Source organism: Gavia stellata, chromosome 5, assembly GCF_030936135.1.
Source record: "Gavia stellata isolate bGavSte3 chromosome 5, bGavSte3.hap2, whole genome shotgun sequence".
Lineage (NCBI taxonomy): Eukaryota > Metazoa > Chordata > Aves > Gaviiformes > Gaviidae > Gavia > Gavia stellata.
In genome coordinates this window covers 14,968,275-14,990,253 of record NC_082598.1, presented here as the reverse complement: position 1 = coordinate 14,990,253, position 21,979 = coordinate 14,968,275, and the positions used below count along the sequence as shown (strand labels likewise).

Below are 21,979 nucleotides of genomic sequence, written 5' to 3'. Positions count from 1 at the left end.
CCTGGGAGGGACAAGGAAGGGGGCTCATGTAACCAGCTACCATTAAGATGTGGTTATGCAGCTGTTCCTTACTACCTCATGGCTGTTAATTGCTGCCTTCCTGCAAAGGTCATTGCCTGTTAGAGGCAAAATCACTAAATTCAGAACATGATGGACTCAAGTCTGAAGCAACCACCAAGTGTAGATTTAGCCCTAGATATGTTACGAATTGTTTCTGTGCATTTTTAAAAAGCATTCTGATCATCAGTTAAGCCTGGTAAATATTTGATTGCAGAATAAATTAGAATAAAGAAGTTACGGTATCCTTGATAATCCTGGCTGTATGGGCAGGAGCTGTCCTTCACTCTGCTTTGATTAAAATGCTGATGTGGTTCCCTGGAATTAATGGATCCATGTGTGCTTTTCACAAGCTGGCTTTTAATTGCAGGTACATTGCAGTGACATTCAAGCAAAGATTTATCAGAAAATAAACATGAAGCACCCACTGCTTGTGCAAATTTTGATAGAAAATGTTGTGTAAAGGTAATAAATTGTGTTTGTTGCAAGTGAAGAAGAGAGATGGCAGCTAGTTTTCCTGCCATCCCTGTTCCTTCACAAATTTCCACCTACTGCATCTATCTTTCTTTAATAACATATTCTTAGGCCGGAATTGTGATCCATTTGCTTCTGGCAAGAATTCAAAAATGTGTTAGTAAAGATCTTACCAAAGGACATATTTATAGAAATGAAACTCAGTTCTTTCTTAGGTGAAGTATAGTAGCAGAGAAAGACAGGAGACAAGCCATAGAAAACTGCAAGTTTTGCTTTAAATCTCAGACAAATGAACATTATGGGAAATTACACACCTCCTAATAAAAATAAAAAAAAGGACTCTAACCATGACTGTTGACATTAAAGTGAGATTTCCCACTATCATCAACTTCAAGATCAAATTCATCCTTTTAAAGCTAATAGAGCCAACCCTGTTTTTTAAGGTTGCTATTAACAATTGCAGCTGCTTCAATTCTTCTTAAATCCAGATTTCATTTTATTCATGCATGCACAGAATGAGGCCAAATCCTTGGGGACAAGAGTCCCAGGGAATAAGGGATCCAATGAACCAGCTGTACGTACATCATCTCTAATCTGACAGTGCAAGGCAGGAAAATTAAAAAATTAATGTTTATATTAAAATAGTGAAGTTTAGGGATCTTTTTTATTTCATGGATTTTAGGTGCAATTTATTGAGTGCATGTTTGGTTTTGATAATATTTCATGTAAGATATGGTCAATGGTATCCACAGAGTCTTTTTTCAGGATCCAGAAATTACCCATTTAAGGGTATTTGTACATCACTACGCGCAGATACTCGTGTCTCCATTCAACCTGCGTTTTACGTACTGTCAGGTCACATAGAGAATAAATAACATTCAAGTAGCATTCATTGGTTTTGCCAGGCTGCTTTCCAACCTGCCGTGCTAAAACTTCAACAGAGCCATCACAGGCCTAGTCAGATACAAGTAAAGAGGTGGTTTTAACTGTTAAAATGAAAGCATCGTCTGTAAATCCACCATCTAGTAGTGTCCAGAAACCTCACCTTAGAAAAAGCTCTGAAGAACTACCCTTTTAAAAAGCCTTTTTCTCTTTATTCTTGCAAATGTGATTTCTAAGCATTTCTTAATCTTATTAAGTAATAAATCAAATAAAATTCATATTGGCTACACAAAACATTGTCATCAAATTTACAAGTAAATTACCCTGGTCACGTTATGGTGATGATTGAAATTTACCCTTCATTTTCAGCTAGAAACAACTCCAGCAAACAACAAAGCCTACAACTTAACCAAACAACTATATCTTTCATTTTCTTTTTAACCAAATCCTGCTTTGTTCAGAGCTTTTGCGGGAAAAGGCAGAATAACACAAGCAGGATATACTATGTGCCCCTACTTAGGAAAGAGCAGATTAGATCTTGAAGGGTTTATTACATGCTGCTCAATGGAAGAGACAGCTTTTTTTTTTAAATGAACTAATCATCCTCGTAAGGACCTTAAATTCCCTAGTCAGTGGAAAGAAGCATGTACTTAAATTATTTGGATAATTTCCCTCTCTGCCATTCTCTGGAACCATCTACTTCTCAGCACTGAGATAGTCCACTCAAAATCTATGGACCACAAGTGGGCCATACAACACGGGAATATTTCCAAAACTATCAAAATGGTCATTGGAAATTTTTTTTAAGTGATTAAAAGAGGAAATTCAAAGTATTGAGAAGTACTAGTAAAAGGAATTCAGTTCTTTTAGAAAGACTCAACCATGACTCCTCTACCTTCTTCCATCTTAGAGTTAGTGTCATTGACACTAAAAAACATTTGAAATCTATGGTCGTGCAAGTTTGACTATTCAGGCAAATGCTTGAGGACTGTGGGAATCTTTTTGCACCTTAGCAGCCTTTATTCTTGTACATATATGAGTTTAAATCCTACCGAAGCATACATTATTGAATAAATAAAATTCTACAGGGAGGAAGAGAGTGAGTGGAAGTCTAAGAGAAGGATATGATGAACATCAGAGAATACCTTTCTGATTAAGAATATACAGCAAAAATTTAGAATTCTTTACAGATCAAGTGCATTTTGGAGTTGACTAAAGAAATTCCTTTTTAAAAAAAAATCTCTTTTAAACTAATATTAAATTGGTCTCAAAGACGTTCCCGAAAGATCTCAAAGTAGACGAAGTGTCCCCTAGAGGCACTTTAGGTATAACAATAAGCAGCTGCTGGACTTCTCTCCTGGGTAAGCCAGTTCTGCTGCCTCCTGTCACATGCTTGAGCAGATAGGTAGGCAGAAATAGGGTAACTTCATGCTATTTCTTATATTTTAAAAACTGTGATAAATTAGTATGGTCGATATATGCTAGAGAAAAACAAAAAGGAAAAGTTTGAAAGCATATGTTTGAGAAAGCCCAGGTTTAGCATTGATCAGAGAGCTAGAGGTCACGCTATGTTAAACAATCTGAATATTGCTCCTGGTCCAAAAATCTATGTTTCTTAAAAATCTGTGTTTGTAAAATGTTCAGAACTTCATGACTCACCATTGCTTCAAGACTTGTTAAACTAAGACCTGCTTCTATAAAATATTCTGCATTTGGTTGAAACAGTATTTTTTGAGAGATGTCCTGCTGTGAAAACCTCTTAAGCTTCTGAGACCAAAATCTAGCCTCCGGTTCCCTGAAACAGAAACATTTAAGTCAGCTGGGTTTCATCAGTGCAGCTCAGAATAGAATTTGCCCATTAGCATGTTTAAAGCATTTGCTCACTGCCAGAGTGTTGCCTTAATTCACTTTTCTGAATAAACTTCAATTTCAGCACTCAAAATCAATTTAATAATGTGGACAAATGAAATTATTTCAATAGTAATGTTAAGAAACAGAAAGGGCTAAGTAATTGCAGATGAAATATAACTAAATAAGGATGTTATTTATTTTTGAAACTTCCAAATGTGTGCTAAGTGTTTGTAATAGAGCATATGGCCACTTCTTGGCCCTAGGGATTAGCTAGCTCTGCTTTCGTTGAACACAAATGCTGGGAATCAGCTAAAAAGTACCAGTTCTAGCTAAAGAATGACATGGGACCCATCCCACAGATGAGGAGAAAGAAGAAACAGGCTTCCTCTAGCCATCTTTATGAGCGCTTAAAAGATGAAGTGGAATTTGTGGGCTTACTGAGTGAAATTATTTTTTTCCGATACCAGAATTAGCTGGAAAGTTGGTCCAACAGTTGATTTGGAAGGAAGATAAAAGCTTTATTTGATTATCTGCATGGCCCTATTCACTCTACTTAAAATGAAAACAGTCTGAGAGACAACCAAGTGATGCGGTTAGAGCTGATGTTTGCTTGGAGGTAGGTGAGATGGAGCTGCTATGTTCAAGCGGAAAGATTGAAAAGGCTCCTCTCCAGAATGAATGTAAGAACTAACAGAGATGTGATAAAAGAGCATGACAAGCAGCCCTAGAGAAAGGCAGAGATTACAGCAATGTGATCAGGTGGTGACTTTTTCAAGAAACCACTCAAAATCAAATAGCTTTGCTCAGCCTCGCTGATGGTTCATCTAATCCAGACTTCACCTGGGACTTCAGATGAAGGTTACTCTACCTGATCTGGGTTTTGCAACAGGTAAAGCAAGTAGTGGCTGTGTGTACCGCAAAACAGAACTGAGGCTTAATTATGATGTGAAGCAACTCCTAGAAGGACTCGGGTAATTTATCGAATGGTCTGTGTTTGCCATCTAGTGGTACAAACCCAAAATTTTTGTCCTGATGTGTGACAGCAGACAAGACTGCTTCTTCTGTCGCAGAAGCAGACCCCTCCCATGCAGAAATATGACTGCTTCCAGGCAGGTGGCAGTGGCAACTGTGCTTAAAAGTACAACTGGCCTTTGAGGAACTAGGGGCAGAAATTTTGCTGCCCCTGACCCACCAGATTTAGGACTAAATCATTAGTGAGTTAGCGAGGGTTATCCAATAACTGATCTGTTGCTCCTTTTAATACTTTGGTCATTGCTCCAGTCTTTCAATCTTAGAGGTCCAGATTCTAAGAATATTCAGGCACCCAACTTTTTACTGCTTTCTGTGAGAATTCAGGCAACTAAATACTCTAGGGATTTGAGATTATGTTCTAACAGCTTATAAATCATGCTTGTAAAATCCTCAGCCAAGGGCCCTCCAGATTTCTAGAGGCATCAGCTATGCTTTACAGCATCCCTGTATAAAGACATATGATTATCTTCCAACCAGGAGACTGAACTACAAAGAAACTAGCAGCTCGTAAAAAAATTGTACAGGGAATATATAGCATTCTGGCAATGGAACATATATACCCAAACATAAGTTACAAGACTGGTTTTCTCTCTTAAAACATTTAAAGGATATGTGAATAAAGAAGTAAGTAAAAGGATTAACTTTATTTCTTGGTTATGTCATATAGTAAATACAAGACAAGGGGGTTGCATTAATAGAAATATATTTTATCAGAAGAAATTATATACAGCATGATATCTAACCATACATGTTATTTACCTGGATTTCTTGCTATACAGTTAAGAAAATAATATCTTGATTTTTTTATCAGTATTCAGGAAGTTTAAAATAATTCCCACATCCCAACTAAACAGGAAATGTTTTCAGGTTTTACTATAAAAATAAAGCTAGGAAGAGCTAAGAGTTGGAGTTTTCATAGTATCTCTGTGATTCAGGAGTATCACTCGGTTTAGCTGTTCCCGGGATTTTCCCTCCTGAATCATACAGATTTTTTTTTAAACCCCTTTCACAAGCCACAATGAATGAAAACAAAGCAATACAAATTATGTAGAGGGCAAAACCCAGATGACTAAAACAAAGATTAATGAGATCGAATTAACTTTACTATGTAGTGTTAATCATATTAACACTAATATGTTTCTGAAAAGTGTACCTATACAATAACACCACATATATAACAAAATATGTGGAAGAAAAATTAAAAAAAATTACATGCTATTAGCTATGGTCCCTTCTTGGAAAAAAAAAATTATTGAATCTTCTGTTTATTGAGCAGCTGTTGCTATGTTCACTCATTCATCCATCCACTCATTCAACTGTTATTTATTTAATTAATTATCAATCAATTGTTCACTGAGGGACTGTATATGATCTATGTTTTACAATTGACCTCAAAGAGTGAGGCAGCTGAATGCATCCGATAGAAAATAGAAAAAGGCATTGCAAGGTTCACAACAATTATCCAGGGTTCAAAGCCAAAGACTATTTCTTCTAGTCCATTGTCATATTCTGGGCGGCACCCGAATGCCGGTGGTATCCAAAGCTGCAAGGAAAGAATGCAAGGCCAGTATTAATCACCAGTGATACGAGTGACTAGCCCATAATAACTGTGACCCCATCGAACTGCAATTTGGTTTCAGAAATCCCTAGGAACGACCCCCTCTTGCTACTGGGGCACACTGGTGGAAGAGGATTTCAGATTCCGCTGCTGCTACAGTTTTGTACTGTGACGAAAACGAGCCTAGGGTCCCAGATTCCATGTTGAAATAAACTTTGTTCCCCAAAGGCACATTCACTTATTCTTCCAGAAGAAGTAAAATTTACTTGCTACAAACTATAGAACCATGTAATTTTAATATACTTATCAGGCTTGAAAGATTGGGAAGCTTTTGGGTATTAACTTGTGAATTATGTTCAAAATGTCTTACCGAAAGATTGCACAGGAATAAGAATGCAGCGATGTTCTTCAGAACTCTCCTCTTGTTGTTAGTAACTGAGTTTCTACTGTAAAATGAGAAATCTGAGGCTGAATGCATGACCGAACTATTTTCCTGACTCATTTCTTCTTTGGCATCACCACCACCACCACCATTTTCTCTCGCACAGATACTGCCCTTGAACAGGCAGGGTACCTCTCCACTGTCACGAGCAGCTCTGCCATTGTAAATCTCTTTGTACGAGGGGGTAAGTGATAAAGTGCTCCCCCGAGATATAGTCACTATTCGAAGAGTTTTAATATCATCGTTCACCTTTTCCTGCTCACGATGTATGGATTCAATAATAAAGAGGTTCTGAATATATTTCTCAATAATAACCAGGACGGAGTAGGGCAGGTTATACCATGTGTATTTTGGATGAGCCCGGGCACAGATAATGGCGAGGATCGAGCCCCAGGAGAGGAGCCAGGACCCTGCAGCTGTGCCCACCAGCAGTTCCGCATCAAGCTTTCGAGCGGGATTTTTTGAATTATCCAGCGATCTCTCTTCCAGTCTGTAGATGAGAAGGGCGACAATTCCAGCTGTACACATGAAAGCCAACACAAAGATAGCATGCAAGTAAAACATAGTAAGTGCTAACTCGCTTTTGATTTTCGAACGTCCAATCTGAATTAAATAGACAACAACTATGGCTATTGTGCTAGTTAACACAATTAGTCCGCAAATCATGCCAACAGTTATGCCGTGGAATTTGAATGGAGTTTTGTGTTGCTGGTGGTGCTCGACTTTGCGGCCAATGTTCTTCCACAGGACATAGAGCATCGTGGATGCTAGGATGTGGTACTCTATATTAAAGGGGTATAGATAATATATTCCTTGAGAAAATATCGAACAGAGAGTTGTTGTGCAATTGCATTGAGGTGCATGATCATCTAAAACTAAAGGAGAGGGAGAGATTAGTTATGTGCATTATAAGGATTTCTCGTTTACAGTGAATAAGTAAAACATAAATAAAATAATAAAACATAAAAGGTAAGATTTCAGTCAAACAACACATCATGCCGCTCAGTTAGCCACCTAAGAAAAGGTCTTGTCATTGAAGTCATTAACCTAACAAAGCTTTTGCACTTGCACTGGCGTATGATCTCTGACTTCACTGCTGAGCCGCTGAACAATAATCACATCATGAACAAATGCTGCACCGAAGTGCACCAAACTTCAGCAGGGTCTTGGTAAAAGTACTTTTTTATAACACAAAAATCCAGATCCTGAGGGCTTTGAGTCCTCATCCCTTCAGCTTAGAAAAATTTACAGAAGCCTGAGGATCTGTGGATCAGATCAAGAACAAGCTAACAAGGAAAGGGCTCAGTTCTACTCTCATTTTTATCAGTTCTTTACACTAGTGTGGTTTCTGATACCAAAACCACTTTATTAAAAAGTTGTTTATGTCTAGGAAAGAGGTGAAGTAAACCGCAAATACTTTCACTCAATGTCCCAGTAGAGTTTTAAGGTTAAAAAAAAAATTACATATCAATCTTCTCCTTTTGACAGGAACCTATGAAACCATTTTCTCTCTGCAGTGCAGTTACCTGCATTGTAAACCCCTAAGGCATCTCAATGAACAATTGCTCGTATTTGTAAAATAAATATATTTAATGTGCATTTATAACCTAAGCAAAAAACTTCAGAAATCAGAAATTTCCACAGTGGCAGAAAAAAAAGGTACTTATTTTCACAATGTGTTTATTTATAAATATATAAACATACATAATAAAGAGCATATTTTTAGGCACTGATCTTAGGTTTGTGCTTGGAAGTTTTTCTTTTGTTTTCTGTGATTTTAGAAGAGAAGAGGAGAAAGTTGGTATTGTTTTGTCTCAAGCACACACTGTTGAGAGATGAAAACAAATTGCTTTTGCAGTGGATTGTATGTTAATGCCAAACTTGTCTTGCAGATCACTACTTAACTCCCCCTTGTTTCTGATGCTATTTTTGACTATTCATAATTGTGTAACAATTCTGGCAGCAGAATAATAGGAAATAATATAAGGAAACTGCTTCTATTTAACAAGTGGAAATATCAAGAAGAGCCACTAAGTTGTGATTTTCCTGCTCTCTACTAATGCTTCATGATTACAAAATCTCTGAACTATCATTTCAGCTACCTGATTATCAATGGAAAGTAGATCGTTTCCATAGATACATCTAAAGGGTAACACTTGCAAACAGATGTAAAATTGTGGGCATAATTTTAGTCACAGTTGTACTGAAAATATTATTTTACAGATTTTTAAATTAAGTTTTCTCTTATATGTGAACTTTGGCAGGTATTATTAAAAATGCCTAAAATTTTTCTATTTATACAGACTACAAATAGGCAAAAAAGAAATTAGTTCAGGCTTTGGCTTTGTAGACACAAAATCAGGAGCTTGTAGGATACGGGCACTATTGAATTCACTGGGTGGGAAAACTTACATTTTCCTCTTCAAAAGCTGTCTGTCTTTTCCCTTGTGAACACAATCAAAATTTATCAGCTGCACTGAAAAATTTTCATGGCAAGAAAATTACTTACAGCTGCAGAGAACTTTTTTTTTTTTTTTAAAGTTAAGCACTCCTGATTTCCCTATGCTTCAGTGGCATTGGAAAGTGGAAGGCATCCCCAGCAGTTATACTCAATGTTTGTTGACTATAACTTGCATCATCTTACCAATGGAGAAAATGGTTCGTTATAAAAAAGGAATCACCCAGAGCAAAATCCTTGTCGTGTAAAGCAGCACTAATGGATAACCCCTACCCCTCTGAGCCATTCCACTGAATCCCATAGGATCACACGCCATGTGTAACCACTCTCCTAGGAAGGATCTGCAGGATTATCCACACTTGTTTTGCTATGAATAACTTACAAAATAGTAAAGTCTGGTTTTAACACTGCTATATTCAATTTACTTCTATGATTTACTAATAAAGGGGTTCCTCAGTGATGTTACTCCTCGAATAAAATGTTAATAAAAATTTGTTTGTTCGTTTGGCACTTCCAGCATTTATTTTTCTTCTGGACCTCATCCAAAGGGGAGATGAATAAACAGAAAACTATGGCCTGAATCACATATGTGATAAAGATAATGATCATATAACATTTTAGTTGTGATCTGAACTGATCACATATCAGCTCACTACCATTTGCCCAGGAATGACTATGCTGACATAGTCATGAATGACCCAGCTCCATCCTACAGTGACGCCGTATTTTGTATGAGAGCATGTTAGAGCAGGAATTCCAAAACGTATCAACCCTTTCACTTACCTATTGTTATGTTCCCAAACCCAAGTGTGATTAGTCTTTCCTTATGTTCATTCAGTTGATGTTTTGACTCGGTTAGCACTCCATTTGTCCACAGGAGTAAATTTGTGAACACGGAATGGATAACCCCAAACCTACAAAATAAAGTAATTATTGAAGGAATCTGCACAGAGTATTCCTCCGTATATGTTAAATAAAATGGATTTACTTTCTGTAGACATGCTATGTGGCACTATTTAGTTGTCAGCACAGGGAAAATAGAATCATAACTGATGTCTCTAAAGATGTTCCTCAGTGGAGCACAATGAATGTTAGACTTCCAAAATTTTATAGAAACACAGTGGGTTAATGTATTCCACCATTAATAGCATACTGTTATTATTTGTTATGCTGTCTTATGTGATGGTTGTTATTCTTTGGGCTGGGCAAGTTTCATGTTAATGACAGTGATCGAACAGTCTGAGCAGGGTTAATTGTTTTGCAAGCCGTATTTCACAGCCTTCTGTGGTGCTCCTTAGTACTCACTGTGGCTGGTCTTTCTTCATGGATACCACCACCTTCCCTAACTTCTAGTCCATGCATTTTTGTCTCCTGGAGAGAGTTGAAGCCAACAGAAGGCTTTATCCCATTCAGACTACTGGTACAGTGAGAGTAGGTCTCCAAGTGTTTTTGAGACTCCTGTTTTCTGACAAGCAAGGTGTTTTTCTCCTGCACCTGAGGCTGGTAATGTTCCTTCACCAAGGAACAGTTCTTTATTACTGCACTGATAGACTTGCAGTTAGGGATTTTTAAAATTCTACTTGTAAAAAGAGCTGATTTCACCAGCTGACATTGCAAGCCTTCTGCGATCTCTCTCCTCATTGGCATGGGGCTTGAACACTTACCCAAGAGAGCAAAACAAAAGGAGAACCTTCTCCATAAATGATGTTTCTGGGTAAATTTCTTTTACTTCCTAGAGAAACTGGTCAGCTCATTGATAATTTGAGATGAGTATTTTAAAAGTTACCATGTTTAGTTATGTTCTAGGTATAGATAATCTACACTAATCCACCTTCTCACAAAACCAAAAACCACAAAAACCACATTGGAACTGGCTCTGCTGCCTCAAAGACTAGTCCTCCGTTCTATAAGAAATGTATGTATTCAGCTGTTGAGAGGACACATCAGTTACACTGCAAGAACCAGGTTCTGCCGTCAGAAATGTGCACAGCCCTTACTGATTTGGGTACATGGGATACCACCAGGGAGGCTGTGTTTCCCAGTGAATTCGCACATCTGTATCTAGTTCCAAAAGGTGCTTTCCATAAAAATCAATATAAAATACCTCAGCTATATTGCACTGACTGCAGGTTGCTGATGCAGATTCCCTTTCAGTAGCTAAATAAAGAAAACATAATATAGTGCATAGTCCTAAGACACATACATGGTGCTTCCTTCCTTCAAAAAAAGCAAGTGATGCCACAGTATCATACATTCACCATTTCCCTCTCTCATGATAAAAGTATACTTATTCTGTGACTGCTGTATATTATAAAACATAAGCACAGTTTAAATAAGAAAAAAATAATTTGTACTAACACTTATCTTCTTACTTGGGTAAAGGGAGTTACTTTTTATTTATATTAACACAATTAAGAGGAGAATCAAACTCTGTAAGTTTTCAGTGTCTCTCATATGGTAAAATTGTAGGTGTTAAAGCACTGCGCAGAACTACACCTATTAGCATTCCAGATGAGGATCAGATCCTCTTTACCTTTCAAGTGTTTTGAAAGACTGGATAATATCCTTTGCATGACTCCAAAGAAAGTACACCTAAATGAAAAGAATACAGAGAAATATCATTACGCTAATGAGCATGTATGACACTCAAAAAGGAAAGTGCATCTGTAGACGGAAACTCTGGTGATTTAAACTGAGGTAGCTCCATCTCCATGCATGTGAAATAACTTCTGATTTCCTCTGATGTTCACCCAGAACCTCTCTGGCATGATGAACTTAAGATTTCTTATATGCAAAGTCAGTGGCTCAGCAGCAGAAAGTCTCAGTATGACTCACCAAAACGTATCATGTGGCTGTATCTGGAGAGGCTTTTCTTTCAAAGGAAATACAGTTACCAGCCGTGGGCAGCAGCATGATTGCTGCCGGGTGTGGTGATGCTAAGTTTGAATAATTTATTCAATACATTAAATTCTAGGGAGGGAGAGAGATAAGTGAAATGATGACAGACTTGATTGATTAATAAAACAAACAACGGACGCCCAGGAAGCAAGAGAAAAGGTTGTACTATCAGTCCGAGAGACAACCGCATTAGGAACACATGCAGTTGAACTCAAGTATGGTGCAGAAAGTTCAAGCTGGGGAATAAAAGAGAGAGAGATAACAGTATTGAGTTAGAAAGTAAAGGGGAAAGAAATACTAAAAGCAGGAATCTCTGTTTGTGGGAGGATAATGGAAACCTCGGGATACAGTTTGTTGCTGATACAAAACCGGTTCCAAGTGCTAATAAGTGCAAGGAGAACGATACCAATATTCCTCAGGGATGTTAGGGTGAAACTGGGAATCCTGTTTACTCAGAATAGCTCATAGGATACTGAACTTGACAGTAGGTGAACTATCAGGAGAGAAACAGTCCAAAAGGTTTCTCTTAGAAACCTGCCTGGTTTGGTGTTCCAGAAACGGTCTGAAAAGTACAAAGAACTTTGGGTTCTTCTTCAGCAATTAGAGTAACTGGAGGTCCATTTCACCACTGTGCCCATTAATGTAGGAACACTACACCACAGACGGTGTTGTCCGAGACATTCAGTATCTGATTTTTGAAAAACCTAGGAAAATGCAGTTCTCTGTGGGTCGCCTACATCACATGTTCATTCATTCCTCTAAGGAAGCGTTTATCAAAAGGAGGTGTGACCACTGTAAAAGCCCAGGTGTAGAGACTGCAAGATACCATGGAGGTTTCAACTGAAATCAAACAAATTGAAATTAGCACCTTAGTCTCACCTAAAGCCATGTTCAATTTCCCATTCTGGGATAGATGCAGTAAAATCTAACAGCAGATGTGAAAGCATTCTTCAAAACTTAAAAAACAAGTTTTGAAGATCTGTTCAGACTTTAGAGTCAAGAAAGTGGAGGGAAATAGGAACAGAAAAGTCAGTAAGGTAAAGAAATAGCATAAAATTCAGTTTTTGCTCACAGAGTACTCATTGCCTCAAAGGGACTTCTGCCTGCAAAAGAGCGTAATGCACGGCCTGTCTTGGAAGGGCAGGTACGTGTTAGTTCATTGCTTGCACAGATGCAGTATGTATATATTTATTAATTTAATGGCACATACTAGGATGCCTCATTAGAGTAAAATACAACAGTATCTGACATATATTCTGTAGAAAACAAATCCTTCAGTTTTTAGATGATACATAATTAGGGATGTTCTCTGCTGTAATTTCACCCTGTGTTTCAAAGACATGAGAAGATTTGTCTTAGGTAAGAGGTATCTGGTAAATAACTTTTTTACTTTTTCTTTGATTGCTCAGGCTAACATTCAGGGTTTGATTATTTTAAGCTAAGTAGATGATAAATTCAGCAACATTGGGTGATGTAAAATTTAAACTAGAATTCTTGTTCCCTTTGTTCAGCATTGTTATACACCGTTTCTTCCACACTCCAGGTCACTGTAGCTGGAAACCTTGTCAGCTCAGGGTCACTGGATGCAATGAAGAATGCTGCACACAGATCAGCAAGGAAGAAAGGCTTAATTTCTTTGGTTTGTTTTTCAGAGATAAAGCAACGAAGTTGGGAGACATGGAGAATGGATATTACAGGAATATCTAATTAAGATTACTTCAACCAAATCAGAATTTCACCCTCAGATAAAAAGATAGAAGAGGTCAGAGTTACTGCTTAAGTGTCAATGTTTTTTTCTGTTACAGAAAGCACAAAAATGTAGGTTGATCAAATGCTCATTTACATGCAACCACAACTGCATGGAAATTTTTTTCTTTCTGAATGACTTAATCATCTTGGAAAGTGCATTAAATGACCCCGCTATAACTGAGTATCTTAGTTGAGTGGCTTTTTCTTTCCTTCTTTCCTACAAATCTGCTGACAGGGTCTCAGAGGAATTCATGTGATAAACAATCAGCTATGGAATATCACTATATAATACAGACCCAAAGCCTTACAATAAACAAGCAGCTGGAGTACTTTACCAAAGTCACTATGTTTGCAATTGTGCAGTCACTGATAAGCATAACTAAATGCTTCTAGAAAGAAAATTTGTGTTCATTTGTTATAGGAAAGGTGTGCAAGTATTTTATAAGCAGCTACGAAGGGGGTTTTCCCCTTTGAAGTATCAGGCCTCCACCCCTAACCACAACGGGGCATCAGGGTAGTCAGATTGAATTGAACTTGTGTGGCAAGTCCAACATACAGAAATAAGTGAATTGTCTTTAGCCAAGCTGCTCCTTTCAGCCTGAAAATTCTGAAAGTCATATATGTCATTTGAACTACAAAAAACATGTAACTTCAACTATAGGACAGCATTTTTTGATTATTTCTTTTTTGAACCCACGTTGAGTTTTACGGCTGAGCAATTTCAGGTTGCAAAGGTTGAATTTACACATAAAAAAGATATACATGCACAAGATTTTAGCCTCAAAAGTATCCTGTGATATGCTTAGAAATTAAATTAGTGTAAAATTCACTGATGATGAGAAGTTAAAATATATTTTTTGATAAGAAATACAGGTATAATATAGAACTGCAACCAGTGACTTTTACCTGTAAGATGGTGTGCACGGCATGTGTAACAGGAAAAATGCCTTCAGTTGGTGATAAACAGTTTGAAAAATCAATATAATAGCCAATTTTAAAAGAGTCCAGAATTAAAGTAATCACTGCAAATAATGTAATCCCACCTACAAATGAAAAAGAGATTAGAAAATGTCAATGTACAGTTATAGTGTCTAGAGACAATTTGTACCAATATGCTAAAATCTGTTTAGGGAAATAAAAGTCGATCAATATCCATGTTCTTGTTTAGGGAAATAAAAGTAGTTCGACGTTCATAAGATAATTGACTCAATGTGATAGGTCCCTCTAATCTGTGAAAGCCTCTGCCCAATGTATTACTGAAGCACGTCCCCGTACACGCCTTGCACGGTCAGTGCAGAGGAGCCAGGACCTGGAGACACTCAGCACCTTGCAGATGGCTCCCAGCTCCTTGCAAGGTCCGCCTCTCAAGTAACGGTAGCATTGAAGCAGCCATACAGTGCAGGAATCAATGCTCTACACAGCCACACAGCAAACTATACAATTCCAGGCCGCTGAACAATCATGCTACAGTCTCCTGGCCCAAGGGCTCGACAGTGGGAAGTAACACAATCACTTGGTATGCCTTCCCCGTGGTTCAGGAGGTTACGCTTTAACTCAGAGACCAAAACTGCAATGAGCTGTATGGTTTGTTCTCCTAGAAAGGAACCAAAGATTTCACTTCTGTATCTATTATTTTCACACACACACACACACACAACCCTAATATGTTTCTCTAAACATGTATTTCGTATCCTAAAAAACTTTTAAAATACATGTTCCCCTTGTTTTTTTTTTTTTTTTCTTTCAGGAATGTAAATAACTGTTTGTTACAAACTTACTCTGGAAAGCTATATGGTAACACAATGTATATTATTAATTATTAGTTTTATACCAGTATGACTAAGCACAACTGTCAATCGAATTACTGAACCAAACTCTAAAGTCTTCATTTGCTTGGGTTTTTTTCTCTCTAGGCTTTTATTCAAACAAGTTTCCACTGGATTTAGTTTGGGTTTATTGGAATTAAGACTAGATAAAAATCTATCCATAGACCTTAACTGGACCTTAAGATACAGATCAGCATCAGTATCTTAATCTTCCTTTGTAATTCTTCACAGAGTAAATAGCATCACTAGTGTGGACTTTGACGAATGTTTATCTTTTATAAGGGCCCACAACCTAACTTCCTTATAAGCACCACATGTTCCACTTGACTTGTGTCAATAAAATATAACACTAATTTAATAGCTTATTTAATTAATAATACATTTATTATTAAAGTTGCATTGATAAACATTTAAATATAAATTATAAAAATACAATGTATTTTTATTTATTATTGTATTGATCCTTTTAAATGAAACAAAAATAGATTTCAGAAAATTTTTTAAGCACAAGGGTATGAATTCCAGTAGGATTTTATGTTTCTATTTTACAATCTCTCTGTAATAAAATCAATGTCAAATTACTGATGGAGTGTAATTTCTACCACTAGACAGTTTGCTTCCCCCCAACTTTTGCCCTCATCTTTCAAAATTTAAAACCTCTGCTGTCTACTTCATGCATGTGTATAATCCTGTACATTTTTTTATTTATGTTTATTATGCCAGCTCATTTGTATTATTCCTAATACATGTGAGGGGACTGGAGCCCACATTTAAATAGATATGCCATTTTCATTACGTATAAAAGTAAATGGTACACTTCATTCCTTATTTAAAGATTTAAAATTATTCTAAAATAAATTAGAATTGTTAATTCTTCTGAAATAATTTTACCTGAGGTAACTGGACCTGCTGTGAGCAAGGTGTTGGACTAGATGACCTCCAGAGGTCCATTCCTACCTAAATTATTCTATGATTGATTCTGTGATTCATGGTTTATTTAGAAAGTATGCAGGAAACTCAGCCTGTTTCACTTGTTGTCTGAAAGATGTCAGAGATGACTTACTGTGTATTGTGTGTGTTTCAGTAAGAAGGAAAATGCTATCTTCTGAAGCAAAAAGATTACAAAAATCTTCCACAGTGAATTGTTATGCCTATGTTGACTTTACAGAGTATTTTAGAAAGGTATTTAATTCCTCATTCGTGACACTAGTAAGGTAATTTTCCAATTAATTCATGGTACAGGATCAAGCCCTGAGGAACTCCTTTAGTGAAGTAGTAATGTCAGAGCAAAATGGGTGGAAATGTATTTTATAATGTAAAAGTTCTGCATCCTTCCTTCCATTACTCATGAGAGTGGCTCAGCAGAATAGGATCACAAGGGATTTGTTAACTAGAAGAAATGGGAAGAGGGAAGGGAAGGGGAGGGGAGGGGAGGGGAGGGGAGGGGAGGGGAGGGGAGGGGAGGGGAGGGGAGGGGAGGGGAAGGCAAGGCAAAGGGCTCAGGTTTAAATTCACTAAAATAAAAAGCAAACGCATCTTAGATTATTGATCTGACTCCTGCACCATATGCTCGTCTTGTCTTCCTTGCATTTCACAAGGTCACTATTTCAGTTGTATAGTTTTACAGTTTTACACCAATGTCCAGCAGACCATTGGGGGTGGGACAAAAAAAACCCCAACCAACAAAAAAAAACCACCCACAAACTTTCTTTCACATTGAGCATTTTGGTTTATGACTTAGTATCTCTCTTCATGTTTCCTTTACCTCCATTTGGCAGGCTTCAATCTTCCCACTGAAATCCATAGTTTTGCCATTGTCCTCCAGGGATTAGATTTTATATGGCTCATTTCTTTTAATGTTCAATTATTTCACTTATTCAAAGGATAATCTAGATGTTTCTGGCAATCACTCAGGTGACCACACTGTAAGCGTATGCAAAGTGTCCAACATGCGTATTTAAGGTGCTTCAAAAGAGAATGATCATACTAGTTTGCTTAGGCAAAAATCAAAGCGCAACTATAATGACCGTACATATGGTATGCTAACCGTTTCCATGTTAACTTTTCCTGATGGAAACTTCAGTATTATATACTAATACTAAATACTAGATATATATCAGTAATTATAAATTATGAAGATAATTGTACTATTTTGATATTTCTAGCTGAAAGTTAAAGAAACATGAAATGATTGCTATTGAGCATTGACTTATTAAAAAAAAAACGGGATTTTTCTCAAATGGTCATTGAAATGTGCGTATCTTAGGAAACAAAGAACAGGGTTTTCAGTATTGCTAAGTGCTGGCTTAATTCTTTCTATTAACCATCAAGAAGAAGAAAGCCAGTTGTGAAAATGCCACTCTAAACTTAAAATATTTGGTTATAAATAACAGACAATTTAATGCAAGAAGGAAGAACATACAAGTTGAAGTCTGCCAAGAGCTTTGTAAGTTGACTAGCTGTCTACCCTTAAACAGAAGCTGTGCTGCTGGAGAACATAATAATAAAGCCATTTGTGAAGCCAATTGATTTTCTTTTGAGTTCTCTGCCTCACTTTGCTGAACCTCCAAATAATGGTCAGAGACCTTTTCCTAACAGGAGAGGGCACTCAAAGGAGTAATATTTGGAATAAGTCAAGGAAAGGACTTCCTAAGCTTCCCTGTGATTATTTGGGTCAGGATAACTGTACCTTATTAAAGACAAAGGTCTCCCTGAAACTTTTCCCACATTCAGACTATAAGAGCGATTCTTGGTCCACCACACAATTGGGAAGACAACTGTGCTCTAGGGATCACACAGTTGCAAAAATGCTCAAGGAAACCTTTCTGTGAGCAATTCTTGTGAACTATCTGTCCTAGCGTTGTTAACCATGTGCAAGGACTCAGTTATAGGAGGTTTTTGTTAAGTCATTCTTTCTCAACTTTTGTCATAGCAAAATGCTCTAAGTAGCCAGATACCACCACTTTTGCTAAAATTATATTCACAGTTTGAAGGGAATCATGAAAATACACTCATTTTATACTGGTTAGTACATGGACATTTTCTCTAACAATGAGAGCAAGGAGATATTCTTCAAAACCGGCTGACAGAGCTCGTCAAAAATTGCAGAGAGCTTTCTGTGGAAAGACTTGATGAAAAATTGTCCTCCTCCCCTCCTCCTTTTTGGACTTTTAGCCTTTCAGATAAAAGATTTCTATGACAAAACCATTGATGCAAAGGAGGGCAAGGGGGATCTTGGCAGAGGAATTGCCACCTGAGTTTTTCCTTAGCTCAAATAAGTTTTCTTTTACCAACAGAGGATAAAGGACTTGTACAGGGTTGTTGTAACTACAAGAAACTCCTAAGAATAGGAAAGTGTAGGACTTTCCCTAAGGGTGAATTTGTTGAATTGCAGCCTAAACATCCAAGAGAAGCCGTGGAAGCTGCACCACTTGAGAAGCTAGTACAAAGAGCCATCCTGTGCTGGTAAAAGAAATGGATAAGGTAACCTAGTAGTTCATTCCGGTATCTTATTTCTAAGTTTCTGTGACTCCTTATATCCTGTTGGACAAATGAAATGCTGTGAACGCTGTGCCAAAAGAAAAAGGGCAGGGGGTCCTGCTGTACTTACCCATGTTAAGCAGTATTTATTCCATACTTAGGAGGGGAAAGCTACCCTCTGAGTAACAAAAGCGTAGCTTGGTCCACAACAGGATCAAATTAAGCCCTGCATTAATGAATTGCAGGAGGTTGTAAGCCACATAAGCTAATAAATGAAAAATGCCTGAGAGTTTAATATTGTTTTGGAAAACAGTGAATAACCAAGAACAATTCAACAGCTGGTACATGAACCCCACACATTTCAGGAAACAGTCTACAGGCAATGGCTGTAAAACATTAGACATTTAAAAAAAAGATTTTCCCTGAGCAATTCATACAGCATAGCTGTTAACAGTTGCAAAGAAAAATAAAAGACAGTCAAGCATTGACTGAGAACAAACTAAACTTCCACAACACAACCTTACTTTTCAAAATAATCAGGTTTGAGATGTTCTTGGGATTTTCATTTAGATATTTCGTTACCTGCTGCTGTTATAATTAACTGTTTTCTCATTGCTAACAGGACAGAAATATTGTATGGAAAAGCTGTCTTGCAGCACTCCACTTTACATACTTACTTTCCAACTTATCATTTACAGTGCCGAGACTGGAAAAGAGGTCGGTAAAACTGGGCTTGCCTATTACTCTACACAGTGCTGATGTGGGTTGTTTCTTTTTCTTGGGACTCAGAAACACAGCATTCCTGTCACTATGACTCTGTGATGTGCTCCCCAACCACCTTCTCTCAATATACCTTTACATCCTTACTCCAGTACACACCTGACTGCAGATAAGGGCCATCACATAACACCGCTACCCTTGCAAACTTGTGTACTTCTACAAGCTAATGCTGGCTTTAGCTTCCTTGCTTAGATGTTTTATGTACTAATCTACAAACTGATCTGGCCAGGGATTTTGTCCTCTTCTAACTCCAGATGTTTCTAAGGCACCACTGTACATATATAAATGGGAATCTCTGATATACATCGGTATAGAGAGCACTTGAGGACCTTCCTGACTGGTACTAGCCTAAAGTAAGTTGCATTATATTGCCTGGAAAAGGTGATCATTCCTCCAAGAGAGTTGCACGACACCAACATAATTGCCTCTTCCATTAGCTGTATTTTATTTTTCAAGTGCCGCCAAACCAGCCTGGTAAGGGAAGAAAGGCGTCAGAGCGTTCAGCACTATAAATGATAGGTTGGAAAGTGAGGATGTTTAGCAAACAGCTTTCCTATACAATCTCCGAGTATGTTCAGCTTATGCATATATTTACTTTAGAGTGCACTGCATGTGTGTGAAGATCATGAATACGAGGATGGCTCCTGGTAGGGATGGAGAGGGTAACAATGTGGTTACCAGAGGCGGGTGGTGCATGGATGTGCCATGCACGGTTCCACCCTGTGTGCCACCGGCCAGTACTTACACTTCAGCCAGCGGGCTCCGGCATGCGTGTCCTTGTCCCGGATAAGCCTCCTCTGCGTGCAGCTCCTGCAGAGGTACCACAGCATCCACAGCAGCTGGATGAGCATCAGGGTGATGAGGTAGGAGAGCAGGTGGCTCTTGCTGATGCCCACGGCATGCACAGCCCAGGCGAAGGTGAGCAGCAGCCCGGCCAGGAAGAGGTTGATGCCGTACTGGCTGCTGAGGATCTCGGCGTTTTTCTGCGGGTAGCTGCCGCCCACGGAGGGGGAACCGGCGGCTTTCTCCATCTCCCACGCCGCCCGCCAGGTGCTGCAAGCAGGCGACCCCGCTTCCCCCGGGAAGCCCCGAGGCCGTCGGCTGGCCCGTCCCCCCCTCGGCGGCCGGGGGCGGAGCGGAGCCGCCGGCCCTCGTCGTGCCGCCCCGCAGCCGCAGCCCGCCGGGCGGGAGCCTCCGGGGGGAGCCCCGGGCTGCCCCGGGGGAAGGCAGGCTGCCGGCGGGGGTAAAGGCTGGTGAGGTTTGCCTTGGAGTCTGCCAACAGCGAGGGTCGGGATTAGGGGTAGGGGAGAAATCATTCAGCGGAAGATTCGTCCGGAGGTGGTCACGTCCCTTGCAGGGGCAGGCGAGCCCCGCGCGGCGGGTTGCGGTGAGGGACATGGAGCTTACGTCCGTGTTGACGGAGACGCGCGCGGCGTAACGAGTTCTCTAGCCAGGGAGATGGGAAAGATAGCACGCGGTGAACAAACACCCCTGACGGTTAAGGGCTGGCTGGAAAGCCGAGGAACGGCCAACATGCGGGAGCTGTTCAGAGACGGGGAGGACGGGGCCGATGGAGCCTGCCCCGCGGCCCGGGGCCTGAGCAGGCGGTGATCCAGCTCCTTCGCACGGGGGTGGAAATGGCATCACCCGCCACCGTTTCATGCTCTGGGCCCCACAACCCACCTTCTTTTTGGCAACTGGCATTCCCACTGGTAATAAACGCCCTCCGCTTTCAGGAATTTTCTAGACCTTTCAAAGGTAGCAATTGCTCTCTTTTCAGTAGGTCCCATTCTGACACCAGAGCATTACAGCGATTGCTAGCTGGAGTAGCAACAACTGAGCTCAAAGTAGCAGAGACTTCTGCAGGATTTAGTCCATTTCTTATTTATTCATTTTCCCAATTTTTATACAGATTGTAAATATTTACCTTTTCCTATTTAAACTGCTTAGTTGTAACTGTGACCTATGGTCATAAGACATTGATGTATTCAAACTTCAAGATTTGGAGCACCAGCTATAGGGGTTGACAGGAATATAGGGGTTGACAGGAATTTAGCCCCATGTAAAACACTACTTATTTTAAATGGTATTTTGTTTGTGTACAATACAAATTCTCTTAATTCTAGGTATTCAGGTACCTAACCATAGCTTGGGGGCCAAATACGAAGATGGACTGGCCAGGCAGGTCTTACATTTTTACCCTGTATCTGTTGGTAACATACCAAATATCCAAAGCATTGTTTTTTACAGCAAATGACCTATGTCTCACATGAAATTAAGCCACCAATTCAGCTACATAAAAAAAAACCAACACCAAAACGGGAGAAATTAAAAGACAGCATCTATTTTACTCCACTTGCACCAGCAAATCTGACACAGGTTTTAAGCTTTTTCTCTTCTGAAGCCAGAAATGAGTAAGAGGATTTTTTTTCTTAAGTAACAAAGGACATTTCTGAACTTGTATGTAAATTTCTGAGGTTCACGTTCCTCTT

At 38.9% G+C, this 21,979-nt stretch overlaps 1 protein-coding gene across 1 annotated transcript; it reads right to left on the bottom strand.

Annotated features, from left to right (window-relative positions):
• Window positions 1-5,668: 5,668 nt before the first annotated feature.
• On the bottom strand, window positions 5,669-20,581 carry OTOP1 (otopetrin 1). The gene is made up of 6 exons (XM_059818152.1): window positions 20,233-20,581; window positions 14,308-14,444; window positions 11,288-11,346; window positions 9,538-9,668; window positions 6,225-7,171; window positions 5,669-5,839 (listed from the first exon to the last, which is right to left on the bottom strand). Exons 1-6 carry the CDS (start codon window positions 20,516-20,518, stop codon window positions 5,669-5,671), a joined length of 1,731 nt encoding a protein of 576 aa, XP_059674135.1. The 5' UTR covers window positions 20,519-20,581.
• Window positions 20,582-21,979: the final 1,398 nt, after the last annotated feature.

Bases quoted from the DNA above. Each gene is read 5' to 3' on its own strand.
- OTOP1 (XM_059818152.1), bottom strand. From the start codon at position 20,518: ATGGAGAAAGCCGCCGGTTCCCCCTCCGTGGGCGGCAGCTACCCGCAG. The intron at 11,347-14,307 runs GTAAAAGTCACT...CTTTTCATTTAG, and splicing joins CCGTGCACACCATCTTACAG to GTGTACTTTCTTTGGAGTCA. The intron at 5,840-6,224 runs GTAAGACATTTT...CTTTCCTTGCAG, and splicing joins TATTCCTGTGCAATCTTTCG to CTTTGGATACCACCGGCATT.